This window comes from Camelus dromedarius, chromosome X (assembly GCF_036321535.1).
Source record: "Camelus dromedarius isolate mCamDro1 chromosome X, mCamDro1.pat, whole genome shotgun sequence".
Classification (NCBI taxonomy): Eukaryota; Metazoa; Chordata; class Mammalia; order Artiodactyla; family Camelidae; genus Camelus; species Camelus dromedarius.
Window position 1 is genome coordinate 14,777,416 of NC_087472.1, and position 26,612 is coordinate 14,804,027.

The 26,612-nt window shown below is 34.6% G+C and overlaps 1 protein-coding gene across 1 annotated transcript in view; it reads right to left on the reverse strand.

Moving 5' to 3' along the window:
- Window positions 1–15,936: 15,936 nt before the first annotated feature.
- Window positions 15,937–26,612, reverse strand: part of PABIR3 (PABIR family member 3) — a 29,051-nt gene continuing 18,375 nt past the window's right edge. Inside the window, exons 3-7 of the mRNA XM_031446370.2 lie at window positions 22,666–22,709; window positions 22,514–22,568; window positions 20,969–21,061; window positions 16,863–16,959; window positions 15,937–16,148 (exon numbers count right to left, since the gene is read on the reverse strand). Of these exons, the coding sequence (XP_031302230.1) occupies window positions 16,021–16,148; window positions 16,863–16,959; window positions 20,969–21,061; window positions 22,514–22,568; window positions 22,666–22,709 (417 nt within the window). The 3' untranslated portion in view covers window positions 15,937–16,020. The remainder of the gene's footprint in view (window positions 16,149–16,862; window positions 16,960–20,968; window positions 21,062–22,513; window positions 22,569–22,665; window positions 22,710–26,612) is intronic.

The following is a 26,612-nucleotide window of genomic DNA, read 5'->3' on the forward strand; positions in this document are numbered from 1 at the left end:
GGCCCCAGGGGCCATCCCCTTTCCCTTTGGGCAAGCTCTCCCTTCCTGCTAGTTTTTCCTTCTCAGCGGTATCACTGTCTCACACTACCAACACACTTCTAAAATTTAGTCATCTTTAAAATTACACAAGTAATTCATGCCTCCTGGCTTCACTACTTCCTTCCAAGTCAGCCCCAAAATTTAACAGAAAACTCAGAAAATGGTTATAAGGAAAAAGAAGAAAATAAAAACCACCCACAATCCCGCGATGTAACTGTTAACACTTTGATGTATTTCTTTCCAATCGTTTTATATGCACACAGATACATTTACATATCTGTATGTATTTTTTTCTAACAAAAGTGTATCATAGTTCACAATGTGTTGTCATAATATATTTCAGACATCTCAGCTTTGCTACTTATTAGTTGTCTGATTCTGGTTAAGTAAATTAACATCCCTGAGTCCATTTCCTCCTGGATAAAATAAGGACTATTATAGTAACTACCTCGCAGAGGTGTTATGAGGATTAAATGAGATAAAAATATATAAAAACACTTGTCAGAGTGTCTGACACATAGCAAGTTGAATTAATGTTAGCTATTATGATCTTCCCACGTCAATAAATATAGCTCTACATGATAATTTAATGAGTTCTGTCAGTGCTCTGTCTAATAGGAGTGACTAAAGCACTATACTGACTCATCGACACATATTTATTTGGCACACGAACAAGTATATGTGGGGGATGAACTCCTAAAAGCACAACTGCAGGTCCAAAGGCTCTGCATGTTCATAATTTTGATGGATATTGCCAAATTGCCCTCCATCAAGTGGGAGTTACCATGATTTCTCTAACTTATCCCTTATTGATGAATATTGATGCTGTCTTCAAAGTTTTCATAGATCCAAACCCAGACTGTGAAGAACATCCTTATAACTAAATGTTTGCACAGATCCGTGGTTATTTATTCAGGGCAAAGGAAAGCACATGAGTAAATGCACAGAGATGGGGGAACAAATGGTATGCATGGGAAATTGCTAGTGTTGGTGACAGAGGGGAGAATGATAAGAGGTGAGGCTGTAAATAGGTTGGGAACAGATTATGAAGGACTGTGAATGCCACATGCATACAATCAGTCAGTCACCAAATATTTAGTGACTATCTAGGACAGGCCATGTACTGTTTTAGGCACTTTATTCACTTAGTGAACCAAAACAGAAAAAGATTCCTGCCCTGGGGTAGCTGACATTCTAGCAAAGAGAGACAAACAATAAAAATAATAAGTAAACTATTCAGAATGTTAGAAGGTGATAAGAAAAAAGAAAAGGTAGAGCAGCTTAAAGGGGATCAGGAGTGCTGGGAGTCCTGGGAGTTAATATATTATAATAATATATTAACTATTAATAACTAATATTAATATTGCACAGTGCAATATTAAATAGAGTGGCTGCTCCATTACAGAGTTTCAACTTGTCCCTGTTATTAGAAATCACTGAGGAGGCATTCATATACATTCATCATCATCTCTACCATACCCACATACCACCTAATACCTGATACCCAATGATTTCTTTAAATCAACTCACCTTTCCCTACTTAAATTTATTTTAAAGGAATCTTTATAATACCAGTATAAATGGAAACTCAGTATTACATGCCATTAAGGTCTAGAGGGGGCACTGGATGATACCTAGGACTGGCCTCTTCCCTTCCTTATAAAGACCAGCTAATAAATAAGAACAATAACAACTAGCACTTTTAAAATTGTATGCTTATTATTTTCCAGGCAGCTTAGAGTTTTACATGAAGCAGATAATTTTATCTTCACAGTAATTCTACACTATAGGTACCATTATTGTCCCCATTTGTTTAGGAGAAAATCTGGGCAAGTTATTAACCCTCCCAAGCCTCAGTTTCTTCCTAATTAAATGGGGACACAATAATGGGGATATAGATTTAACACCTACCCTTCTCAGACTATTCCAAAAATTGAAAAGGAAGAAACATTTCTGAACTCATTCTATTGGGCCAGAGTTACCTTGATACCAAAGTGAGACAGCAACACTACAGAAAAAGAAAATTACGGGCCAATATCACTGATGAACATAGATGTAAGAATCCTCAACAAAATATTAGCAAACCAAATACAACAGCACATTAAAATGATCATATACCATGATCAAGTGGGGTTTATCCCAGGGGTGCAAAGATGATTTGTTATCCACAAATCAATGTGATACACCACATTAACAAACTGAAGAACAGAAATCATATGATCATCTCAGTAGATGTAGAAAAAACTTTTGACAAAATTCAACATCCATTTGTGATAAAAATTCTCAACAAAGTGGGTATAGAGGGATCATACCTCAACATAATAAAAGCCATATACAACAAGCCCATAGCTAACATCATACTCAACGGTGAAAAGCTGAAGGCATTTCCTCTAAGATCAGGAATAAGACAAGGAAGCCCACCTTCACCACTTTTATTCAACATAGTATTGGAAGTCCCAGCTACAGCAATCAGACAAGAAATAAAAGGAATCCAATTTGGAGAGGAAGAAGTAAAACTGCCACTGTTTGCAGATGACATGATCCCATAGAAAATCCTAAAGACACCACCAAAAAACTATTAGAACTAATAAATGAATTCAGTAAAATTTCAGGATAAAAATTAACATACAGAAATGTGTCGCATTGCCATACACTAACAATGAATTATCAGAACGAGAAATTAAGAAAACAATCCCATTTTCAATTGCATCAAAAAGAATAAAATACCTAGGAATAAATCTAACCAAGGAAGTGAAAGACTTGTACTCAAAAAACTATAACACATTTATAAAGGAATTTGAAGATGACACAAACTGATGGAAAGACATACCATGTTCATGGATTGAAAACATTAATATTGTTAAAATGATCACACTCTCCAAGGCAATCCATAGATTCAATGCAATCCCTATCAAAATACTAATGACATTTTTCACTAGGACCAATAATTCTAAAATTTGTATGGAAACACAAAAGACTCTAAAAAGCCAAAACAATCTTGAGAAAAAAGAACAAAGCTAGATGTATCACACTCCCTGCTTTCAAACTACACTACAAAGCTACAATAATAAAACCAGTATGGTGATTTTTTTTTTAACAAAAACAGACACACAATTCAATGGAGCAGAATAGACAGCCTAGAAATAAACCCACACCTATATGGTCAATTAATCTGACAACAGAGAAAAGACTATATGATGGGGAAAAGACAGCCTCTTCAACAAGTGGTGCTGGAAAAGCAGGATAGCTTCATGCAAAAAATTTAGACTAGACTAACTACTTTCTTACACCATATAGAAAAATAAACTCAAAATTGGTTAAAGACTTAAATGTAAGACCCAAAAACTCTTAGAGAAAAACATAGGTAGTATGCTCCTGACATCAGCCTTAGCAATTTTTTTGGATATGTCTCCTCATCCAAATTAAAAAATTAAAAAGTGGGAAGAGGATCTGAATTTTCCAAAAAAGACATACATATGGCCAACAGGCACATGAAAACATGCTCAACATCACCAATCATCAGGGAAATGCAAGTCAAAACCACGAGATATCACCTCACACCTGTTAGAATAACTATTATTAAAAATGACAACAAATAACAAGTTTTGGTGAAGAGGTGGAGAAAAAAATAGATGTGCAGAAAACAGAACCCTCCTGCACTGATGGTGGGAATACAAATTGGTACAGCCACTATGTTAAACATAATGGAGGTTCCTCAAAAAATTAAAAATAGAACTACCATACAATTCAGCTATTCCAGTTTTGAGTATATTTTCCAAAGAAAACAAAAACACTAATTCAAAAAATTATACGTCTCTATGTTCATTTTAACATTATTCACATAGCCAAGATACGGAAGCAACCTGTGTCCATTGATAAATGAATGGATAAAGAAGATGTGGTGCATATATACACAATGGAATAATACTCAACTGTTAAAGAAAATATGAAACCTTTACATTTATGACAACACGGATAGATCTAGAGCATATTATGCTATGTGAAATAAGTCAGATAAAGACAAATACCACATGATTTCACTTAGATATGGAATCTGAAAAACAAATGAATGGTGGGGAGAGTATAGCTCAGTAGTAGAGTGTGTGCTTAGCATGCACGAGGTCCTGGGTTCAATCTCCAGCATCACCATTTAATAAATAAATAAACTTAATTACCCTCCCCCCAAAAAATCAAAAACAAATGGACAAACAAAACAGAAACAGAGTCCTAGGTACAGAGGAAAACCAGGTGGTTGCTAGAAGGGAAAGTGCGTTGGGAGGATGAATGAAATAGATGAGGGAGATTAAGAGGTACAAACTTCCAGTTACAAAATGAATGAGTCATGGAGAATGTAGTGAATATTATTATAATAACTTTGCATGGGGGCAAATGCTAACTAGACTTATCATGGTGTTAATTGTTAAATGCATAGAAATATCAAATCACTACATTGTGCATGTGTAACTAACATGGTGTTGTAGGTCAATTATACTTCAATTAAGAAAAAAGGAAAACAACCTAAATGCCCCTCAAATGAGGATTTAATTGAAGAAATTATGGTCAGCATAAAATAGTAAGCAAACATACACATATAGTTATAGCCTCTGGTCAGAGTTTATAATAACATAAAACCTGTTAAAATATTAAATAAATAAAACAAAATAAATAAAATTATATATATAGCATGATCACAAAAAATAGTTCAAAAATATGCAGAGAAAAAAAGACTGGATGAAAGTACATCAAAATGTTATTATTGATGATCTTTGGAAGTTGAGACTATGAGTAAATTTTAAATCTTCCAGTTCTTTGGATTTTCCAATTTTTCCATGAGTATTTATTATTCAAAAATAAACATTTTTAAAAAATAAAAAAGGGGATAAAAGACGCCCATGGCTTCTGCCTACTCAGTGTTGTGCTTGGGGGAGATTTGGAGAGGGGACAGGAGGGGAACAGAAGCTCCCAGCTACATCATTCCCTGACCACTAAACCCCCAAAATCCAATGACTGAGATTAGAACTAAATTACTGCTTTAAAATACAAACACTTCCCCCCAGAGTTAAATTTATTGGTCATTTTAATTTTCCTATGGAGAACTTTAATCAGAATGTCCAAATTGATTTCAGACTTGCTAGGATGGGAGTACTGATTAGAAGAGGGGAAGATGAACCTCTGGAGCATTGGCCCCGGCCCCTTTTGGAAGAGGGCAGACCTGGAAGATACCAGAAGAGGGAGGGGAGGCTGGCACTAGGGCAGCTGGAGGGAAAGAGGCAATAGAAAGCAAGGTGGGAGAAAACTAAAGACAATCTGTATCAACTTCAGTTGTCTCAAATTCAAGTCCTTTTGGGAAAGAAACAGAATATAAATACAAAAACCAATATATCAGCAGAGTCTCAATGCCTAGGTTCTGTTAACCTGCTTAGTCTCTCAAAACATACTACTGCTATTCAACTTCCTGAGAAGTGAGCTTTGTTTCTTTTCTTAAAACAAGCTATTTTCATTCATAGGAAATAATATGGGATGTTGTACCACTCCACCTAAGAATGTGAACCAGAGATACATCTTTCCCTGGTTTCAGTTACCTTTGAATAATGAGATTCCCATAAAGTCACACAGATGAACCCATGTTCCCTGAAAGGCTTATAACCAAGAAAAGTTCAACATAATATAGTAATGCAGTCCTTCAATATTTGATTTATAAAAGGAAGACGAACCTTTGAGTGGAATAAATAATGTTTTTAAATGGCTTAGGGAAAATTAGAGACTAAAAAAAGCGTCTCATGGAAACAAAAAGCTAGGAGCAGAAGCCATTAGATCTTGCCCAATGATTCCAAATAGCCCTCAAGTGTGATATTATGTGGGTCCTATGTCACAAAGGAAAACAGTATTGGATCTGTTTGGTGCAGACCATCCATGATGGGACAGACATCTCCAAAGGCAAGCACACTAGCCCTGATTTCACAATGTAGCTAAGGAGACAACAAAACATGAAGTGATCCCAAGGACTATATCTCGACTGCAAGCTTAAAACTGCATGCAATTTGTAGTAAGTGTAGTAAGTGTGTAAATCATATCTCAACAGAGTTGATTTTTAAAACAGTATAAATAAAAACTCTTCAAAAGTTGAAGATTTAAAGTTATTTCTGCTTAGCAAGTATAAATGTGAATATCCTATGCAAATTGTATACAAGATACAATTTCTATAATTAGGAAACTACTCCCTTCCAAAAAACTAAGCACACAGAAACATATGCATGGTGGAAGGCACTGGGCCCAATGGTGTTTGGAGCTGGTATATACAGTTTACCAGGTTCTTTTAAATAGTGCCTACCATGTGGGAGGAATGACAAAAGGGATAAAAGGCAAAGGATTCATTAGGCTGGAAAGGATACCAATGTATATACTAGGTTGGCTGGGAGATCTAGGATCAGATCAAGGACAAGAAATGATACTCTGCATCTCCCTGAACCCTGGATTGTCACTGTCATCTTCTGAGGTGTTTCTTAGTAGAGAGGCCAATCAATCTGGATGCAGCTTGACCTTATCTAAAAATTGGTACCAATGACTGAGATAAAGAATAGAAAATGGTATGCGACAAGAGGTTCTTCAAATTCCTTGGCCAGACTACAGGGAATCCCTTGCCCTCCCTATCAGTGTGGAAGCTCTCTCATTCTCCTTTCAGTGTTTGGTAAAAACTTCTACTAAGGTTTTAGTAAATGCAGAAGATTGGATGAGGAGTTGATCTGGAATATTTTATTCATCTATACAGCTTCAGAAATTAAAAGATGGGGGAAATAGATAATTGAGTATCTGTCATATATAATCTTAGGATAGGATTCAGAGCACAGTCACATCAAACTGGGAAGTATTCTGAAATTACCTTTTTAATCAGAGGGATCTAATAATATCACAATTTTTAAATTACTGATAATGAAATGTGAAAAAAAATATGGAGTGTTGTGGTCTTTTATGGGGGATATTGACAAACTGACAAACCTGAAGGATATTGATAAACTAGAATCCAATGGTCAGGATGGTAACAAGGCCTGTAAACCATTTCAGAGAGAAAAAGACTAGAATGGAAACCTCGAGGAGAAAAGATTTGTCTGAATATGATCACTGTTGCCAATAGCTGAAAGTCTATACCTACGGCAGAGGAGATGGACTTTGCTTATTTTGTGGCATTCCCTATGACAAATTAGGATCAAAGGATGGAAGGTAGATTTTAATTCAATATCTGGGGGAATTTTTGAGTGAGTAGAACTTTCCAATAGTTGAAAGGCTCTTTGACTCTCCATCAATGAAAATTCAAATAGAAGTGAATAATCCAATAGCAGCAAGGGAGTCCTGATCCTTTCATCCCCTCCTCACATAATTAATAACTGTATATGAGTTTCTAAAACATATTTATTTTAACTTCTATTACTTCTTGATTTCACAAGTAACAGATATTCCACGTGCAAACAATTGAAAATACACACAAACAAAAAGAAAAGCAAATGAAAACAAAATCATGCATCTTCTCACGTCCCAGAGACATAAACATTTTGGCATATAGCCTTACAGACCTTTTTCTGTTATATATCCCTATAAAATATATACATATACGTTTTAAAAGCAAAATGAGATCCCATTAATCACATTGCTTTTTCACTTTACAATATAGTATAAACATCTTTCCATGTCAAGTGATATATGACCATGTCATCACTCTTAATGGGTGCAGAGATTTCTACAGAATGAATGTACTGTAATTTGTTGAACCCAATGTTTTCCAAAAGGTATTCTATATAACATCAATTCTACAAGATGACCCTCAAAAAAGAGAACTTAGGTTAAATAGTTTAAAAATTCTCCATACCATATTCCCTTTCTTGGGCTTTCATAATGTTAAAGAAACGAGTTAAATGAGTTTCCCAAACTTACTTGACCATAGACTCCCTGTGTCCTCCCTCTTCTTTAATTGTTCAGGACATTTACATATTAAAATTTTATAAAACACCCTGAGAAATGCTGGCTTAACTGACCCTTTAGCATTAGATACTAGGTTTTTTTTTGTTTGTTTTTTACACAAAACTTGCCATTTTAACCATTTTTAAGTATACAATTCAGTGGCATTAATTATATTCACAATGTTGTACAACCATTCCAATTATCCATTTCCAAAAGTTTTTCATCATCCCAAACAGATACTCTGCACCCATTAAGAATAAAACCCCATTCACCCTCCCACCAATCCCTGGTAACCTGTAATCTACTTCTGCCTCTATGAATTTATCTATTCTAAATATCTCATATAAGTGGAGTCATGCAATTTTTGTCCTTTTGTGTCTGGCTTATTTCACTTAGCATAATGTTTTCAAGGTTCATCCATGTTGCAGCCTGTGTCAGAACTTCATTCCTTTTCATAGCTGAATAATATTCCATTATATGGCTATATCACATTTTATCTACTCATCTGGTGATGAACACTTGAGTTGTTTCCTTTAGCTATTGTGAACAATGCTACAAAGAACACTGGCATACAAGCACCCGTTTCAGTCCTCGTTTCCAAGGAATGGAATTATTGGATCATATGATAATTCCATGTTTAATATTTTGAGAAACTGTTAAACTGTTTTCCACAGTTGCTATATCATTTTATATTCCAACCAGCAATGTGTGAAGGTCCTATTTCTCACCAATACCAGCTATTATCTTTTTTATTATAGCCATCCTCGTGTAAGAGGTGGTATCTCTTTGTGGTTTTGATGTGCATTTCCCTAATGACTAATGATACTGAACATCTTTTCATGCACTTACTGGCCATTTGTATATCTTCTCTGGAGAAATGTCTATTCATGAAGTCCTTTGCCCATATTTTAATTGTGTTGTCTTTTTGTTGCTGAGTTATAGGAATTCTTTATATATTCTGGATTAAACCCTTATCAGATATGATTTACAAATAATTTTCTTATTCTATAGGTTGTCTTTTCACTGTCTTATTAATGACTTTTGATGCACAGAAGTTTTTAATGTTTATGAAGTTCAATTTACCTATTTTTTTCTTTTGTTGCTCATATCTAAGAATTCATTGCCAAATCCAAGGTCATAAAGATTTACCCCTGTCTTTTCCTAAGAGTTTAATGGTTTTAGCTCTTAATATTTAGGTCACTGATCTGTTTTGAATTAATTTTTATATGGTATAAGGTAAGGGGTCCAACTTCATTCTTTTGCACGTGGATATTCAGTTGCCCCAGCACTGTTTGTTAAAAACATTATGTTTTTTCACAGTGACAAATAACATTATAGTAGACATTCATTGCAACCTGTCCCAGATTTTTCCCTAAGAAAAATTCCTAGAAATGTTGCTATATCAAAAGACATAAATGTTTTGAAGGCTTTTGATACATACTACCAAACTTCCTCCAGAAACGACATTAGGAATCCACCATTTTCTCACACTCTCAGCAGCCTTGTATATTATAAAAATTTTTTAAAAATCTCTGCTAATCGGAATGTATTCTGAATCAAGTTTAAGGGAGTTTTAGCTGAACTTCCCTTGACAGCCCCAACATGCTAGCCTCAGCACCTTCCTCTCCAAAGACCACACACTTATGAAAAGATTATCTAAGAACAAGACGATGTAAACCACTGCAGAGTTTAATATAAGCCTAGTTAAGGAAGCAAACTAAACCCTTCCTTTTAGAAGGGCAGGGCTAGAAATGGAAAGTATAGTTAGTTCCTCTGCTGGATAATGCAGTTTCAAAATATTTCTTTCCTCAGCACAAAGTCACAGACCAGCTGTTTGTGAATTTCAAGTGTCCTTTTTCATTTGTGTTCAATGGAGAGTTACCAAGCACAAGAGCCATGCCAAGAAATCAACTTAAGTTAGAGGGGTTTTCTTATAGCCATTTAATAATTATCGAGGAAAAAGAAAAAACTATTCTGCTGGTAGTCTGCTCTTTAGCACTAGTTGAGCACTTCCAAGTGTGTATTGGGCAGGGTTTTTATAGGTGATGTAGCTTTTGGCCCTGCCTTCTTTGCTTCTCTGAAACAAATATACCAAGTATATCTTTATTTTGTTTTGTCTCTAACTATAGTCATAGTAGAAAGAAAATTTTATGATGAGTGCTTTGTCAGTGGGAACTTGTTATTAATATGGAAGTCCTGAGAGAATCATTTATCCACACAAAACAAGAAACCAGAGGGAAATTAGCTTTCCACATTTCATCATAAAGCATGCATAATTCATAGAAGAGAGGAAACTATTGATGAGGCTGAACAAAATGAGTTTCTTGTTGCCAGAAAGAATAAAAATATTAGGTATAAAGCTCTCTAATTTCCTAAATATTTTCTTAAAGCCTTTGGAAGCTTAATGTCATCATGACTTTCACTGTCATGCTAGCAAAGATTAAGGCAATGTTTTTACTGAATCAGTACAAATTTTAAGAGGCAGAAGGGACCTTATAAGTATCTAATTCAACTCTACTCTACAGATTGGACATCTGAAGCCAAGAGAGGTGAAGTGACCCACCCAAAGTTGTACAGAGCTAGTGTCAGAGCTGGAGCAACAAGTCTGGCTTCCTGACTCCTGAACTCACTAACAGTGTAGTCTGGTCAGTCACCTAAAAAGTTGACATGAACCAATGTTACCATTTCCTTTGCTGTCAGTAATGCCACAGAAATCTCCAATGTCATCTTATTGGCAAATTTTTAGGATTCAGTTAATTTAACACATTTCTTCTGAGAGCCCAGGGTCATTAAGTATCCCACCATTAAGAAAGTTGAGCAAGTTTCCAAGATTCCTATCTGATGTATGGCTCTCCACGTATACATTATGGACATTTGTAAAAATCAGTCTTACTTACTCTTGGGTTAAGAACCACATTTTAAGAAATTTGTGAGATATCATGGAATTTAAGGGAAACAAAGCTATCTTTATGCCAGAGCAACTTATTGGTCTCTGGCCTTTTTAAATGCACAGTTTCAACTATCTGAGAGTGAAGTCTACCTACATGATAGATTTTTCAAGCTCAACTTTTAAGATCTAAAATATTTAAAAACACTTCAGGCAAATTATAATTAGTTTTCTCCATAGATATCCCAAGTACCATACATGCATTTTCATCATGGATATTTATATATAGTTGCTTCTAGGTGAATTTTAAAAATTCATTTAGGAGATAAGATTAAATATCCTGTAGTGGGAGTACTAATAATTCAGGGAGCAGGGACAAGGATTAATGCAGAATAAGAATCTTAACTCATGTGCTTTTAATAGCACATTTGATTTGCCTCAATTCTAAAGAGCCAGTGAAACAGGACACCCAGATACACATTCTAACCCCATCCCCTTTTTAATGTCAGAACTTTCTAACAGTGAGAGTTGTCCAACAAGAGAATGAGCTGTCATATGAGGGAGTTCAGTCAGTCATTTTGAAATCACAAAATTTCAAACTAAGGCTAAAAGATAATTTGTCTTGAATTCTTAAAAGGATTACTACACTGAGGGGTATATTAAAAGACTTCTAAAATCTTTTAAGTTGTAACATTCCGTGATTCCAGTATTGTCTTTCTCTCCTACTTTTATAGTGCAGAGGTCCTTTCATATGTGTAACTATAGTCATATTAGCTTAGACTGTCATGTACTGTTATGATTTTTGCACTTATCCTGCTTGAAGATGGCAATGGTATCTCACTCATCTTTATATAACCTACAGTTTTAAGTACAGTTTATGTACACAGAAAGCATTCATTAGCTACTTATTGAATATACTACAAAATTACAAGCTTGATTAGTTGATTTAGTCATTATAAATTGTAAGATTTTTTTTCATGATCCGAGAATCTAACCTATTACTTTTTTTTTGCCGAATCTAACCTATTACTGCACTGAGTTTTCATGTTAGCATGAATTTGGAGTGCTGTTCTTTTATAAGGTTGTAAGTAAAATAGAAATACTCGATTGAACATGAACACATATTTAAGACAAAAATGATGCTTTCAAAATATTTGAAAAACATATTTCCGCTCTTGTGTATCCTCTCATTGACAATGTGAAAACTAGCATATATGTACACATATATACATTTATAATATATATTTATATACTTATAATGTATAAGAAGAAGACATGCAAATGCTTATGTACATTGTCCTTTTGATTTGCATTTCTCTGATAATTAGTGATATTAAGCATTTTTTCATGTGCCTATTGATCATTTGTATTTCTTCCTTGGAGAATTGCTTGTTTAGGTCTTTTGCCCATTTTTGGATTGGGTTGTTTGTTTTTTTCTTAAGTCATATGAGCTGCTTATATATTCTGGAGATCAAGCCTCTGTCGGTTTCATCGTTTGCAAAAATTTTCTCCCATTCCGTAGGTTGTCGTTTTGTTTTACTTATGGTTTCATTTGCTGTGCAGAAGCTTGTAAGTTTAATTAGATCCCATTTGTTTATTCTTGTCAGAATGGCCATCATTCAAAAGTACACAAATGACAAATGCTGGATAGGCTGTGGAGAAAAGGGAACGCTCCTACGCTGCTGGTGGGAATGCAATTTGGTACAGCCACTGTGGAAAACAGTATGGAGATTCCTCAAAAGACTAGGAATAGACTTACCATATGATCCAGTCATCCTGCTCCTGGGCATATATCCAGAAGGAACCCTACTTCAAAAAGACACCTGCACCCCAATGTTCATAGCAGCCCTATTTACAATAGCCAAGACATGGAAAGAGCCTAAATGGCCATCAACAGATGACTAGATAAAGAAGAAGTGGTATATTTATACAATGGAATATTGTTCAGCCATAAAAATGACAACATAATGCCATTTGCAGCTACATGGATGTCCCTGGAGAATGTCATTCTAAGTGAAGTAAGCTAAAAAGAGAAAGAAAAATACCATATGAGATTGCTCATATGTGGAATCTAAAAAAAAAAACATAAATACAAAACAGAAACAGACTCATAGACATAGAATACAAACTTGTGGTTGCCAAGGGGGAGTGGGGTGGGAAGGGAAAGACTGGGAATTCAAAATTTGTAGATACTGACAGGCATATGCAGAATAGACAAACAAGATTATACTGTATAGCACAGGGAAATATATACAAGATCTTGTGATAGCTCACAGCGAAAAAAATGTGACAATGAATATATGTATGTTCATGTATAACTGAAAAATTGTGCTCTACACTGGAATTTGACACAACATTGTAAAATGACTATAACTCAATAAAAAATGTTAAAAAAAATGCTTATGTACAATATGGTCACCTCTTGTTCTCATATTTTTAAAAGATGAGTTAGAAAATAAATGATTTTAAAAATGAATTTAAGGAAAATGAAACAATCAAAAATTGCAAAATTATCCTGTTGTGACTTGAAATGAGTCCCCCAAAAGACCATGTGGAAGTTCTTACCTCTAGCACCTGTGAAAGTGACCTTATTCGAATAGGATAAGATAAGTAGGATATTTACAGATGCAATCAAGTTGAGGTCACAACTGGACTAGGGTGAGCCCTAACTACAATGACTGGTAGCTTTTAAGGCCATGGGAAGACACAGGGTCACAGGCAGAACCCCAGGTGATGACGGAGACAGAGACTGGAGTGATATGTCTGCAAGGCAAGGATTTCTGGCAACTACCAGAAGCTAGCAGAAAGATATTAACAGATTCTCCCTTAAAGCCTCCAGAAGGAACCAACTCTGCTGATACCTTGTTCTCAGACTTGTGGCCTCCAGATCTATGAGATAATCCATTTCTATTGTTTTGGACTACCCAGTTTGTGGCACTCTGTTATGGCAGTCCTAGGAAATGAATACATGTCCTTCCCTATGGAAAACTGACATGACAATTCCTTGGCACGTTTAGGATAACAAAACATAGTCTTACCATAATGTTAAAAAATCAACCACAAAATATCTCATGTAAAAGTTAGAACTGCTTTGGCCTGAAAATTAAATGTAAAATCATTTAAGAAATGGATCCTCTGAATACAAAAGCTCAAAAGGTAACAGTATGGAAAACCAACCACAAAATGCTCCATTCTGAGCATATTATAATGAGTTGTAGCATTCTAGGAGTCAACTAAAACAATAAAAACTAACCAAGTGGAGTGAAAGAAATTTTATGAATTGTAGCATCCTAGAATTCAACTAAAACAATAAGAAACTAACCAAATACAGTGAAAGAAATTTCCTGAGTTGAGAAGTATATTGAGATGAGATAGTAGAGATTACCAAGATTTACTGATGAAAGTTCCTCACACAACTGAGTAGTAGTCTCACTCCCATTATTCACTTTCTCCATCCTTAGTCTTCACACTTGGTCATTCTGAAAAATTTTTTTTTTCCTGAAGGGTCAATAGTGCATGAGGACCTTTTTGTCTGTCAATGATCTATAATTTCAGTAAAACCTTCTCTCTCCTCTCTCCAGTGACAGACATCACTGCAATCCCACCCCATTCCATAAGGGCCCCTTTATAAGTTCAAAACTGGTCCACTAAAGTCTGGCAAATAAAGAAGCTAAGTAACAAGGGCAATACTGATAGTTCACTTATCCTAAGCCAATCTATAGGAATCCTATCCAAGTCTCAGGAGACCATCATGAACCCAGTCCTCTCATAAATATTAAGTTTCATTTATTCATAGGTCAATAGAGTCTTCATACACACACACACACACACACACACACACACACACACACACAGACACACACACACACACACATCTCCATTCTAATCAATTCCATTAGGGCCATTGTCAAAAAATTCTTGGTGCCAGGCTTTTTCCCATGTGGGGTATACCTACATCAAATTTCCATCATTCTGATTCTTTTCAATGCCAAGGAAAAACTTTTAATCAGCATTTTAGATTACCATTCCTACCTTCATTAGCTGAGGAAATTTAAACCATCTCTCCATTTCATGAGGATACATTTCTATTTTTCAAAAGGCTAATACTTCTCCCACTTACATAAAGCACTTACTTTCGATTTAAAATTTTTAACACATGATATTTCCTATTTAAAAAATCCTTAAGACTTTTGAATAGAAAATTGGGTTTTAAACAAACATTTATAGCCTTTAGGGAACAACTGGAAGCACATGATTCTTGCAGAAAAGCCCTAACATATTAAGCCTGTATTTAATCAAATCAGTAGTCATGATGATGAATAAAAGGTAATTCATAGAAATGTAAAAGACCACAATTTATCCACATTGTCTTTCTTCCACACTTAATTAGAATTCAAAATTGATCAGGGATAATCAGGTTAAGTACAAATTGAGTGAAGCCCCAATTACATATTATTTTCTTGCTATTCAATTAGCTTTCATTCATCTTGCTTCCCCTATCTATTCCTTCCCAACAAATTAAACAATCCAAAGATTCATGTGAAAAATTGGCAATCCTTGGATCAGTATGGTATAACTAGCTTAGTTTTAAAATCTGCTTTTGATAGGTGATTTTTCGTTACCAAATGGAAACTAGTAATTACTGAAAATATTAAAAACTAGCATAGATTTTTAGTATATAATTTAAAAAATTATTTTACCTATTGATTAATGGAACAATTATATTTCATTAGAAGGTATAACTTTATTTATTAACTTTTATTCACATTAATAGAGCTCTGAAGTATTTTTTTAAAAAGTCAAGGTACAGCATGATTCTATACATTAGCATCTTGAAGATGTATGGTTGTACTTTCAACATAGTTCTTATTTGGAAAACATCTTTGAAAAGTATTACTACATTGCTTTTAAGAGCATATGTAGGAATTAGACATTCAAGTTCCATAGATAAATAGAATTTTAGGAAATTGATAAAAAAGATAAATAAGAAATAGTCTACATTATACCACATACAATTCTGTTAATGCTCCAATGTGTGTGTGTGTGTGTGTGTGTGATCAAGCAAGCAAGTGCATGTGTGTTTCTCCATTGGTGACAAATTCTTGGCATGGGAGTGAATCACTTAGGTGGAAATTCATCTGCTAGAGTAAAGAGAGAACTAGAATCAGATGGCAGCACATGAGAGTTTGCGACAGTGCTGATTTTAGATGGTGAATTATGAGAAGATCCTGCACTTCTGTTGTTTCCATCAAGAGTGTCTGCAGATAGACTAGGAAAAGAAAATGCCACTCATTGATAACAGAATTCAAGAGATCTCTGTGCACTCTGCTTTGTCTACAAATGAATGCAAAATATGCGAAGCAAAGAACTGGCACTGGTTGTAAGAGCAGTTTCATAAGAGCAGTAAAACAAACCCAACAGTAACAATAAATAAAAATCCATTTACTGTATCTCCCATTTTGATTATTAAAACATGCTTTCTTAGCACACTTTTCCATAATGTGCTCAGCCTAACAAAGCACACAAAAATCCAAGGTAGAAAAGATGAGCAGAAAATGACTTTTTTCCCCCAAGTTTGCATTTTTATGTATTTCTCTAATATCGCTTAATCTAATGCCAAAACCCCACTTTTAAAAATGTGTTTGGTGGCTCACAGCGAAAGAGAATGTGACAATGAATGTATGTACGTTCATGTATAACTGAAAAATTGTGCTCTAAACTGGAATTTGACACAACATTGTAAAGTGACTATAACTCAATAAAAAAATGTTTTAAAAAATGTGTCTACCATATATTAATGTCACACATAAGTGTTAGGGAGAAGAACTAAAGTTAATAGTATCCATTTGGGATGCTAGTTTTATAACTTCTAAAAATATTTAATAATATACCATCTTTCTGAATATATACAATAGCCAAAGTAGACTTAAAAACCAAGTAAAAAGTGGCCAATGAATGCTTAAAATCTCATGTTAATACTCACCACGTATTACTATCAGACATGTGAGTAGTACCAGAAGAAACCACGTTGGTTGTGTCTTGGAAAAATCTCTTTGGCTGATGTTCAAGTACCATTTCACCTATGACAAAAATGCAGATCAAGGTAGATATATTTTATCTAATGTGCTTATTACACTTTTAATTGCAAAAGTAAAACTTGTTCATTGCAAATAATTTATAAAATACAGAAAAACAAAAAGGAAAAAATTTTACATCACCATGACCCAGAGATAACCACTTTCAGTAATTCCTGAATATGCATGTGTACATGTGATTGGTTTTTATACAAAATTGGGTTTGTACTGTATCTAATAACAGTATGTCGTCTACTTTTTGTTTTGAATGATTTTTTTCTCATATTATTAACTAAATTCTACATTATGAGTTTATATAGATAGCTATGCAGCAAGGATGTACCAGAATTTAATCTCATTTCTTATATTATTTTTGTTTGATTTAAAAAAATTTGGGGGCGGGGAAGAGGTAATTATGTTTATTTATTTTTTAAGTGGAGGTACTGGGGATTGAACCCAGGACCTCCTGCATGCTAAGCACACACTGTATCACTGAGCTACACCCTCTCCCCTCATTCTTTATTTTAAAACTTTAAGTTATTGCTATCCTCACTTTGCTAAATACACACAATGAACTAAATAGATAGATTCCTTTATAGTATATAATTAACAAAATATTTTAAAGATTAGGGAAAAGCATTTAATCTCAAAAAATGGCATTTGTTTGAAGTAAATGTTACACATTCATGCGATAACCACGTCTGGATGTGAGAAAAACTTCCATTCAAGCCCATAACTTCTAGGGTGGAATATATTTGAGTGATAACATGCTAAGGCTACCTACTCATTAAAAATATCACTAGGAGTGGAGATTTCACAGACCTTCCTTAGGAGTATAACCATGGCTTATAAAGCTCAAAAGAGGTCTGAGTATTCTGCCCCATGACAGAGACACTTACACCATCATGGCAAAAGTACTCCTCTCTCCTCTTTGATTTGAATTAAAAACAAGACAAATCAAAACAAATTCCTCAGTGAAGAAAATAAACTTTCTTTGCTAAAATCATGATTACTTATAAAACAATATTTATAGCTGCCCAATTTCTATAGATTTCTCAGAATTCCCACTTGAAGCTTTACTTGTTCTTGCTTATTCCTAATGGAAGTAACTGCTACTTAGCACCGTAAGCTATGCCTTCAAATGCTTGGAGACTCTAACCTTTATCTCACACTCTCTCTACTTTACAGAGTCTGCGTTCATTTTTGTTTTTCCTCCTCAGGATCTCTTTTTGATTTTTTAATACTGTCTGTCCCCACCTTTCACTTGTATTAATGGGCTCCAAATAGAACGTAGTTTGTTGTATCCCAAATAAATATTCATATTCCAAAATATATAAATAAAATTAAATTTCTGTTTAATCTACTACTGCATCTGAAGTCAGGTGAATTTTGACCAAATTTGTATAGTCTATGTTTGGAAGGGTCTGACTTAAAATATATAGATCATGTGGTATACACAAAATTTGCTTTCGAGTTTTTAGGGATACCTCAAAGAAATGAGACAGTCAACCTCTAGAGCAGCTGAACACCAGGTCCAAGAGCTTGTGTGGGACATGCCACATCAACCAAAATACTGGACAGAAACTGAGTCTATTATGTCAAAATTGAAATACAAAAACAATTTTTAAAATGATAAATTCTAAGAAAATTCCAGGTATGTTCAATGTCATAAAACATTCTGTGTCAATGTCTTAAAAGATGAAATATCTTAATTTAGTAAAACACGCTCTTCAATTTAAGCATATTTTATATTAAATACTCAAATGACCTCCAACTTCCTAATGGCTCTCAGACAGTGAATATATTTGAATGTTTTTTCAACATTAGCCCAAACTCTACAGCACAGGAAAAAGACCCCTAAACTAGGTCACTGATCCATCATCATAAAACAATGTGCTTAATTTGCAAAAGGGTGTTTTCTAAACTGATCTAGTCTTAGTCTTGGAATATAAGTACATGCTGAATCAGGCGTGTTGTTAGGAAGACTGCTGTTAATGAATGCCAGATGCGTGGAACACTGTGGTAAATTTCAATGTCCTTCCCTACAGTTTTGCTTTCCTTCTCCTACCTCTCCCCCTCCCCCTCCCATTTCTTCTTCTTCGTTCCCATCCTAATGGTTTTATTTTTTTACAAATTTTTACATTTTTAAAGTCTAATCTCCTTTGCTATTTATCCATTTTCCCTCCCTATTATAGTTAAACTTTGTACTAAGCCTATACTTCAGTAGTGGTATTAACAAAAAAGGAAGAAGCACGTAGCTTAGTGAGGCAGGGTTGAGAAATGGGATCCAGGACTCTGGGAGTTGAAAAAAAAAAAACACCTCTATTCTTTCCACTGCCCTTTTATTACTGAGTGGGTGGGTCATTTTCCATATATTGAACCAAAAGTAAGCCCCACAAACAGGTGAAACATCAAAGAACATACACCTTAGCAGATATTTTTAGGGTTGAAAGTGGGCCTAATTTGTGTCAACTGATTCATAGGATATCAACATGTACATGTGGCGGGGGGGCAGGGCAGGGGTTGAGATTCAGCAGACAACTTGATGACTGACTCATTCTATTCATTTGTTCATTCCCTACCTTGTTTCAGAAAGTATTTAAGGCAGCCAGCTTGGTGAATTATACTTACACAATGAAAATCATAATAGTTGACTAAACTGGAATTAAATGTCTCAATTCAAATTTATATAAGGTACTTTATAGCTTTCAAAATGTCTTTACATACAGTTTCATTTAAGTAAAATGAAAGGTCTTGAGTAACTTATCAAATATATTTTAAATAAATAAATCCTTTAAAATGAATTTTTGTATAACCCTTGTTTATATGCTATTTTACAAAAATAATTCAAAGTTATATTTACTTCTGTTAGTAGATAAAAATACCTTTTCTTTTTAATGGTCCAAGGATGCTTGATCTAAGAATGTTGATGGGACTTTGACTTCTAAAATAAAATTATCACAATCATGACAAGAAAACAAGATCACCTGTAACTATTTCATTAAAATAGATTAAAGGATATACACTAAAAGAGGACTCTATGTAGTATCTCACATCACATCATTTCATTGCTTTTATCTAAATCTAGGTTAGAAACAAGAATGCCTTAGGACAGCAGACTGTCTTGTAATTTATAAGGATTCAGGATTTTCCCAGGTTGTGAGGAAAAGAAGCTAGAAGGACCTGCAGTCCTGGCAGTGACTTGCCTTGAACCATAAATGAATGAGAAGGTATGGTTGTTGAAAGTTCATTGGAGAGTTGGCTCTGATCCTTATCAACAAGCTTGGTCAAAGGAAGACTATGTTCAAACAGGGTTAGTGAATTACTGATTCTTCATATGTTCACATGTTCTCACATGTTCTTAGTCACTTGATTGTTTTCAACATGCAAAATGATAAACCAAAACAATGACATTTTAATTTAGCTAAAAAGACGTCACTTCTTTGGTTGTTACAGAACCTGGAGCTATAATTTCTTTTAAGTTTCTAAAATTCATATTGTAAAAGCAATTTGGTATTTTCAGACAACATAAACTTACATTGCAAATCGTCGCACAGGACTGGGAATAGGACTTGGAAGAAAGCCGGTGCAACTCACACAAGCTTGTAATGATGGAGAAAAACATTGCTAAAACCAAATTGGAACAGAGATTTTAAAACTGCCACTTTTCTCAGAAAGCAGATAAGTGGTTTTCTATGGTAGGTGGAGGTGGGGGATCAAGGGCAAAAAATCATGAGGAAATTGTTCAGAGTGTGGGAACTGTTCTATATCTTGATTATGGTTACTGTTATGGGATTGTACACAATGACCAAAACTGACCAAATTGTATACTTAAAAGTTGGTGGCTTTTGTAATATGTAAGTAATAGTTTAAGGAATGAAAAAAAAAGAGAAAATTGTCATTTAGAATCAGATACACTTTAGCAAAATATATCCTCCAAAAGATTCTGGTGGTGAAATATTAATGTTTGACAAATATTTCAAGGGATACAGACTTTAAGGCACTCTTTTCTTACCTTCCCTGTTCTCCCAGTCAGGAAAGTTGCTGAGGATGCTGGAGTTAAGTTAGAGCACTCTGGAGAAGGTGCTTTCTCTAAATTGTTGTTACCCTGTATAAGTAGAAAGCAGTGCACAATTGTAGCATCCATTACCATGTATCAAATACTTGGGGAGGTAGCTGCTGCATGGGGAAGGCAATCCTTACTGAGTCAGTGCTTGTACCATGGTGAGGAGCTCTCAGCATCCTAAGGCAAGCAGGTATTCACTTCAATAAGCAAAGGCACCTTTTGCCTTTTGGAAAGAGAGCTACACGCTAGATGAGGGGCTTCCCTAGTGTCTCCCAAATACCTAGAATGAGTACTCAATATGGAGCAATACCTGCTATATACACAAATCCTAAATTAAAGTTTTTCTCTTTGGCTTTGACCTGGGCTTTATTCTAGAAAAACTACAATACTATGCCCAGGAAAGGATCATAAAAGATTTAGTTAGAAGTAAGACACAATGGTACAGCAAAAGTAACTACAACTGTGAAAAATATTTATGGATTTTATGTCGACAAAGTCAGTACCACACAATTGAGGATTTTAAAATGTGCTCTTTTCTTCTCCAAGACTCAAGTAAAGTTATATTACATGCTTCTTTCCTCCTTTTAACACACTTGCAGATTCACTCACTCACCCTTGTCAACACCTAAAGTAATTAGAATTGGGTCAGTTAAGGGAATCCAATGGTCTCTATAAATTGTATTAGCACCGAAACATGAAAAGTGACAGGCTTCAGAGGCTATCTACTCATTCTACAGGACTTACTCCTCAATCAAGGCTAGATGCCCATCTAAGGCACTCAGGGTACAAAAGAAAGTAAGATGTCATTGCTTCTGCCGATGACCCCTTTCCATATCTAGTAATTCCCAAATCTAGAAATTGACATCTAACCAGAATCTCTTCTCAAATTTCAGCTCAATTCTTATTCTGTCATTATCTGAGATGTCCATGGACAAGAACCCTAAACATCATTCAACTACAACTAAGTAATCATAATATGTACAGGGACATAAAAAAATGTTAGCAAGGAATGTAACTGAATTCCAAACATGTTTAAATGAAATGTTGTATGTTAAAATGTTCATGGGGTATATGTGTTACAAGCAGTATTTTTCCAGTAAATCTATTGTCTGTGGTTTAAAACTCTAATATATAGTTCATAAATTATGTAGAAGAAAGTGAAATCATTTATTGTTTTTTCATCTAAGCAATTTAACCAGCACAAATGAACATTTTTTGGCCCCACCAGGACAGAGAGGAAATTGGTCCATAGGAATGATGGTTTTGTATCATACAACTATTTATTTTCAACCCCACCCTCAAACTATTAGTTATTTGTTATGGGTAAATCTTAAACTGTTTCTTAAAAGCAATAAAAAATTATGCAGCAAATATAATTTTAGTTCCAAATGAGAGCTTAAATTTCTAGAAATTACAGCAAAATTAAGTAGCACCAACATTGAAAATCAGTAAAAACTTCAAATTTTCTACAAAATTGAAGTGCTAATACCATACCACGTTCAAACTTTCTTTCCAAGACTGAGTTATCTGTATTGCAGTTTGTACCTCCCTACAAAAGAATAGACATCAACACTGAACTTTGCCCATCTCAGAAAAAAATATAAGTGAATATGATCAGAATAAGCAATTCAACATACGCTACTCACCATTCATGTATTGTTTCTCTATTCCCTAAATCCATGCCTTCTTCCTGAAAGGCAAGAACATGAGAATAAACTGAATACCCAGTTCCTATGATTTGACAAAGTTTTATTTTATTTGGCTGTATCTTGCTTATTATTCACTGGGCTATAGTAGACCTAGAGTATAAACAAATCTCTAAACAAGTGTCTGGTTCTTTATTTTTTTCATTGTTGCACCTACCACAGCAAAGATCCGTGACTTACACATTACAGTATGTTGGATATGCAGGAACTGATTAGATGAAAAACTCCGTACCTTTATTCATTCAAAAGAGAAAACTTCAAACATTCAATCAATCTTATACTGTTTTTCCTACCATTAATACTATGATATTAATAAATATTACTTACAGTCCAACAAACTAAATGTCTATAGCATGGGTTTGCTTAAGTAAGTGATAGTACAAGCATGATTTAAATCTAGTCATTGACACTGAAAAACACATATTACATATTAAATAGGAAAAAACCCACAAATGCTATTTATGTAAAATTGTAAATGAGAGGTGCTCAAAGGATGTTCACTTAAAAGTTAACAGTACTTATCCATAAGTAGTGAGATTTGTGGCAATTTGTTCTTTCTCTGTACTTTACTATACTGTTTGAACTTTTTATAGTATGCAAGTGTTTTTTACATAAATAGTTACTTAAAAAAATAGGCCACATATGGAAAGGCATCCTATGTTTGTGGATTGGAAGACTTAATATTGTTAAGAAGGCAGTATTACCCAAAGTGATCTACAGAAGCAAAGCAACCCCTATCAAACTCTCAATGGCATTTTTTTTTTCAGAAATAGAAAGACAATCTTGAGAAAGAAGAATAAACTTGGAAGATTCACACTACCTGATTTCAAAATTCACTATACAAAGCTACAGTAATCAAAACAGTGTGGTACTGGCATAAAGACAGACATACAGATCAATGGAACAGAATAGACAGCCTAGAAATAAACCCTTAAATTAGCCTACAGATGGGCAAAATCATCTAATACAAAGCCTATTTTATAGTAAAGTATGGAATACCTCATGTAATTTATTGCATACCATCCTGAAAGTGAAAACAGACTGGTTGTATGGGGACATAATGGTTGTAAGGGTATTGGTTGTTACCCCTTGTGATCGTGTGGCTGACTGGTTGCTGCAGTGACCGCCATTGCCCAACATCATGAGAGTTTGGACTGCATATCACTAGCCCAGGATAATATCAAAATTCAGAATTCAAAGTAGGGTTTCTACTGAATGCATACGGTTTTTGCACCATTGTAAAGTTAAAAAAGTTATAAGCAGAACCATTGTAAATCAGGGACCATGTGTATTTTAATTGAATTTTTTGTTTTATTATTGTTGTTGAATTGTAGGAGTTCTTTATAAATTCTGGATATTAAGCCTTTATCAGATACATGGTTTGCAAGCATCTCAAATTCTGTGATTGTCCTTTCACTCTTTCTCTTTTTCTTCAATTGAGGTGCTGGGGATTGAACCCAGAACCTTATGCACACTGAGCACATACTCTATCACTGAGCTATACCTCCCACATTTTCACTCTCTTTTGATGCACAAAAGTTTAAAATTTTTATGAAGTTCAATTTATCTATTTTTTCTTTTGTAGTACCTGTGCTTTTGGCATCATATCCAAAAAATCATTGCCAAATCCAATATCATGAAGCTTTTGCCCCATGTTTTCTTCTCAGAGTTTTGTAGTTTTAGGTCTTATGTTTAGGTCTTTGATCCGTTTTGAGTTAATTTTTATACATGGTGTAAGGAAAGAGTTCAACTTCATTCTTTGCAAGTGCATGTTCAGTTTTCCAAGCACTATTTGATGAAAAGACTATCCTTTCCCCATTGAATGATCTTGACATCCTTGTCAAAAATCAATTGACCATATATGCAAGAGTTAAATGCCCAGGACCTCCATTGAAAAATCAAATAAATAAATAAACCTAATTACCTCCCCCTCAAAGAAAAAAATCTAAGACAGTAAGAAATGGAAGCTTGCTGATACTAGATACACACATTGACACAGGTGCCCTCACTCAGCCCAGAGGGTCAAAAGATCTTATGAGAGAAGAGGTTTTTTTGGCTTTTAGCTAATTACAACGAATTGCAGTTCATCTGTGCCAAGTTAGGTGGGCATATGGACATATTATCTAGTTTGAACTAAACCAAATTCCACAAAATGGACATGCACCTTAACGAGATTCCCACAAGAAACCTTGGGCAGATATTAGTAATGCAAGTCCACACACATAACCAGGAAACTTGTGCCTCTCACGGCATGGCTCCACATCTGACGCACAACTGAAAACACAGTGCTGAGCTCATCTGCTCTGTCAAGGAGTTAGCTGAAATAATCGTAATCATCAAGATAACTGGAATTATGTATCATATTCACTCTTTATAATGACCTGTAATGAAGTAAAATTTAAAAATTTCTAAAAACATCATTTCAGCTTCATCTCATCCTTTTTATATTTCTATTTGCATATATTCTACGATTCACACTATATTCTATATTGCATACATTCTATGATTCACACAGTAGTATATGTACATAATGTAAATACAGTATACATATATTGGAAGCATGTGCTCAGTTTTTATTGATGCAGTGTGTGATCAAAAAAGTTTATATATTATTCCTATAGTATAAACAACAAATACTATAAATAGTCTGTAATAAAAAAGTGGTGTGACTTGTGTGAGTTAAAATTTGACGTAGGCTTTAAAAGATGTTTAAAATCTGGACAAGCAGAGGGTAGGGGGGAGGGTGTGAGAGCAGAAGGAGCCATATGAACAAAAGTTTAGAAGAGAGAAGGAACATGGCAGGTTGGAGGGTAGTGAGACTAGCCTGACTGAAGGAGAATTTGCACTACAAAATGATGAGAAAAAACTGGAGAGGTAAGAAGGGCCAGATTTATAAGATCTTAAGAAATCGAAGAGATTGAATTTAAAGGGTTTGGGTAGAATAGCATAGTTGTGAGGACCACAGGCTTTGCAGCCAAACAGAACTGAGTCAAATCTTGGCTCTGTAACTTACTACCTGTGTGAACTTGGGCAAGCAACTTAACCTGAGCCTCATTTCCTCATCCTATGATGATGATAATAGTGAGGTTAATGAGGTGATTGTACAGTTCCTATCACAGTGCCTGGCACATAGTAAGTGCTCAATACAACCTAGCTTTTCTTCTTCTTGTTATTCAATAGGTAATGGGAAGCCATTGTAACTTTTTGCACAGGAGAAGAAAAGGTGAAAATAATGTTTTAATCAAGCTATCCTAGTGTTGGTTTTGGAAGTCGGATTAGACTGGCAGAGATAGGAAATCTGTTAGAATATTATTACAGTAATCTGGACCCAAGGGACAGAAGGAAGTAGTAGTGGGAACAGAGAAGATGCTGTCAAGGAAGAATTAATAGGATTAGATGCCTAATTGGATACGGTAGAAAAATACGGAAGAATTGAAGATGAACCTAGAGCTTTGAGTCTTAAAACTGTGTGACTGTGACTATTTTGACCCCATTACAGAAAATAAGGGAAATTGGGAAAGGTAGTTTAAGAAGTTAATGTCTTTTAAACCAATGGAAGTCACTGCTTTTCAGTAAATCTTAAGCAAAATGTAATTGTTAGTATAGTTTTTCCATTTAATATTTATGTATATGTTTTCCTCTAATGAGTTCAAAGTTATTTTGTAATTCACTCAATCCACAAGTAGAGAGCAAGTTTTCCCAGAAGTAGGACAGAATTTTTCCTATTGTTTCTCCCACTGAAAGTTGGAGCATTTGCCAACATCAGCTATTTTAGGGTAGTTAGTAAAAGTGGGTTGACTCTTATTATTTATATCTTGCCTATTTCCAAAATGGATGTGAGATGGTTTATAATAAAATAAGATTGTTAAAATAGGATGAAAGGTCAA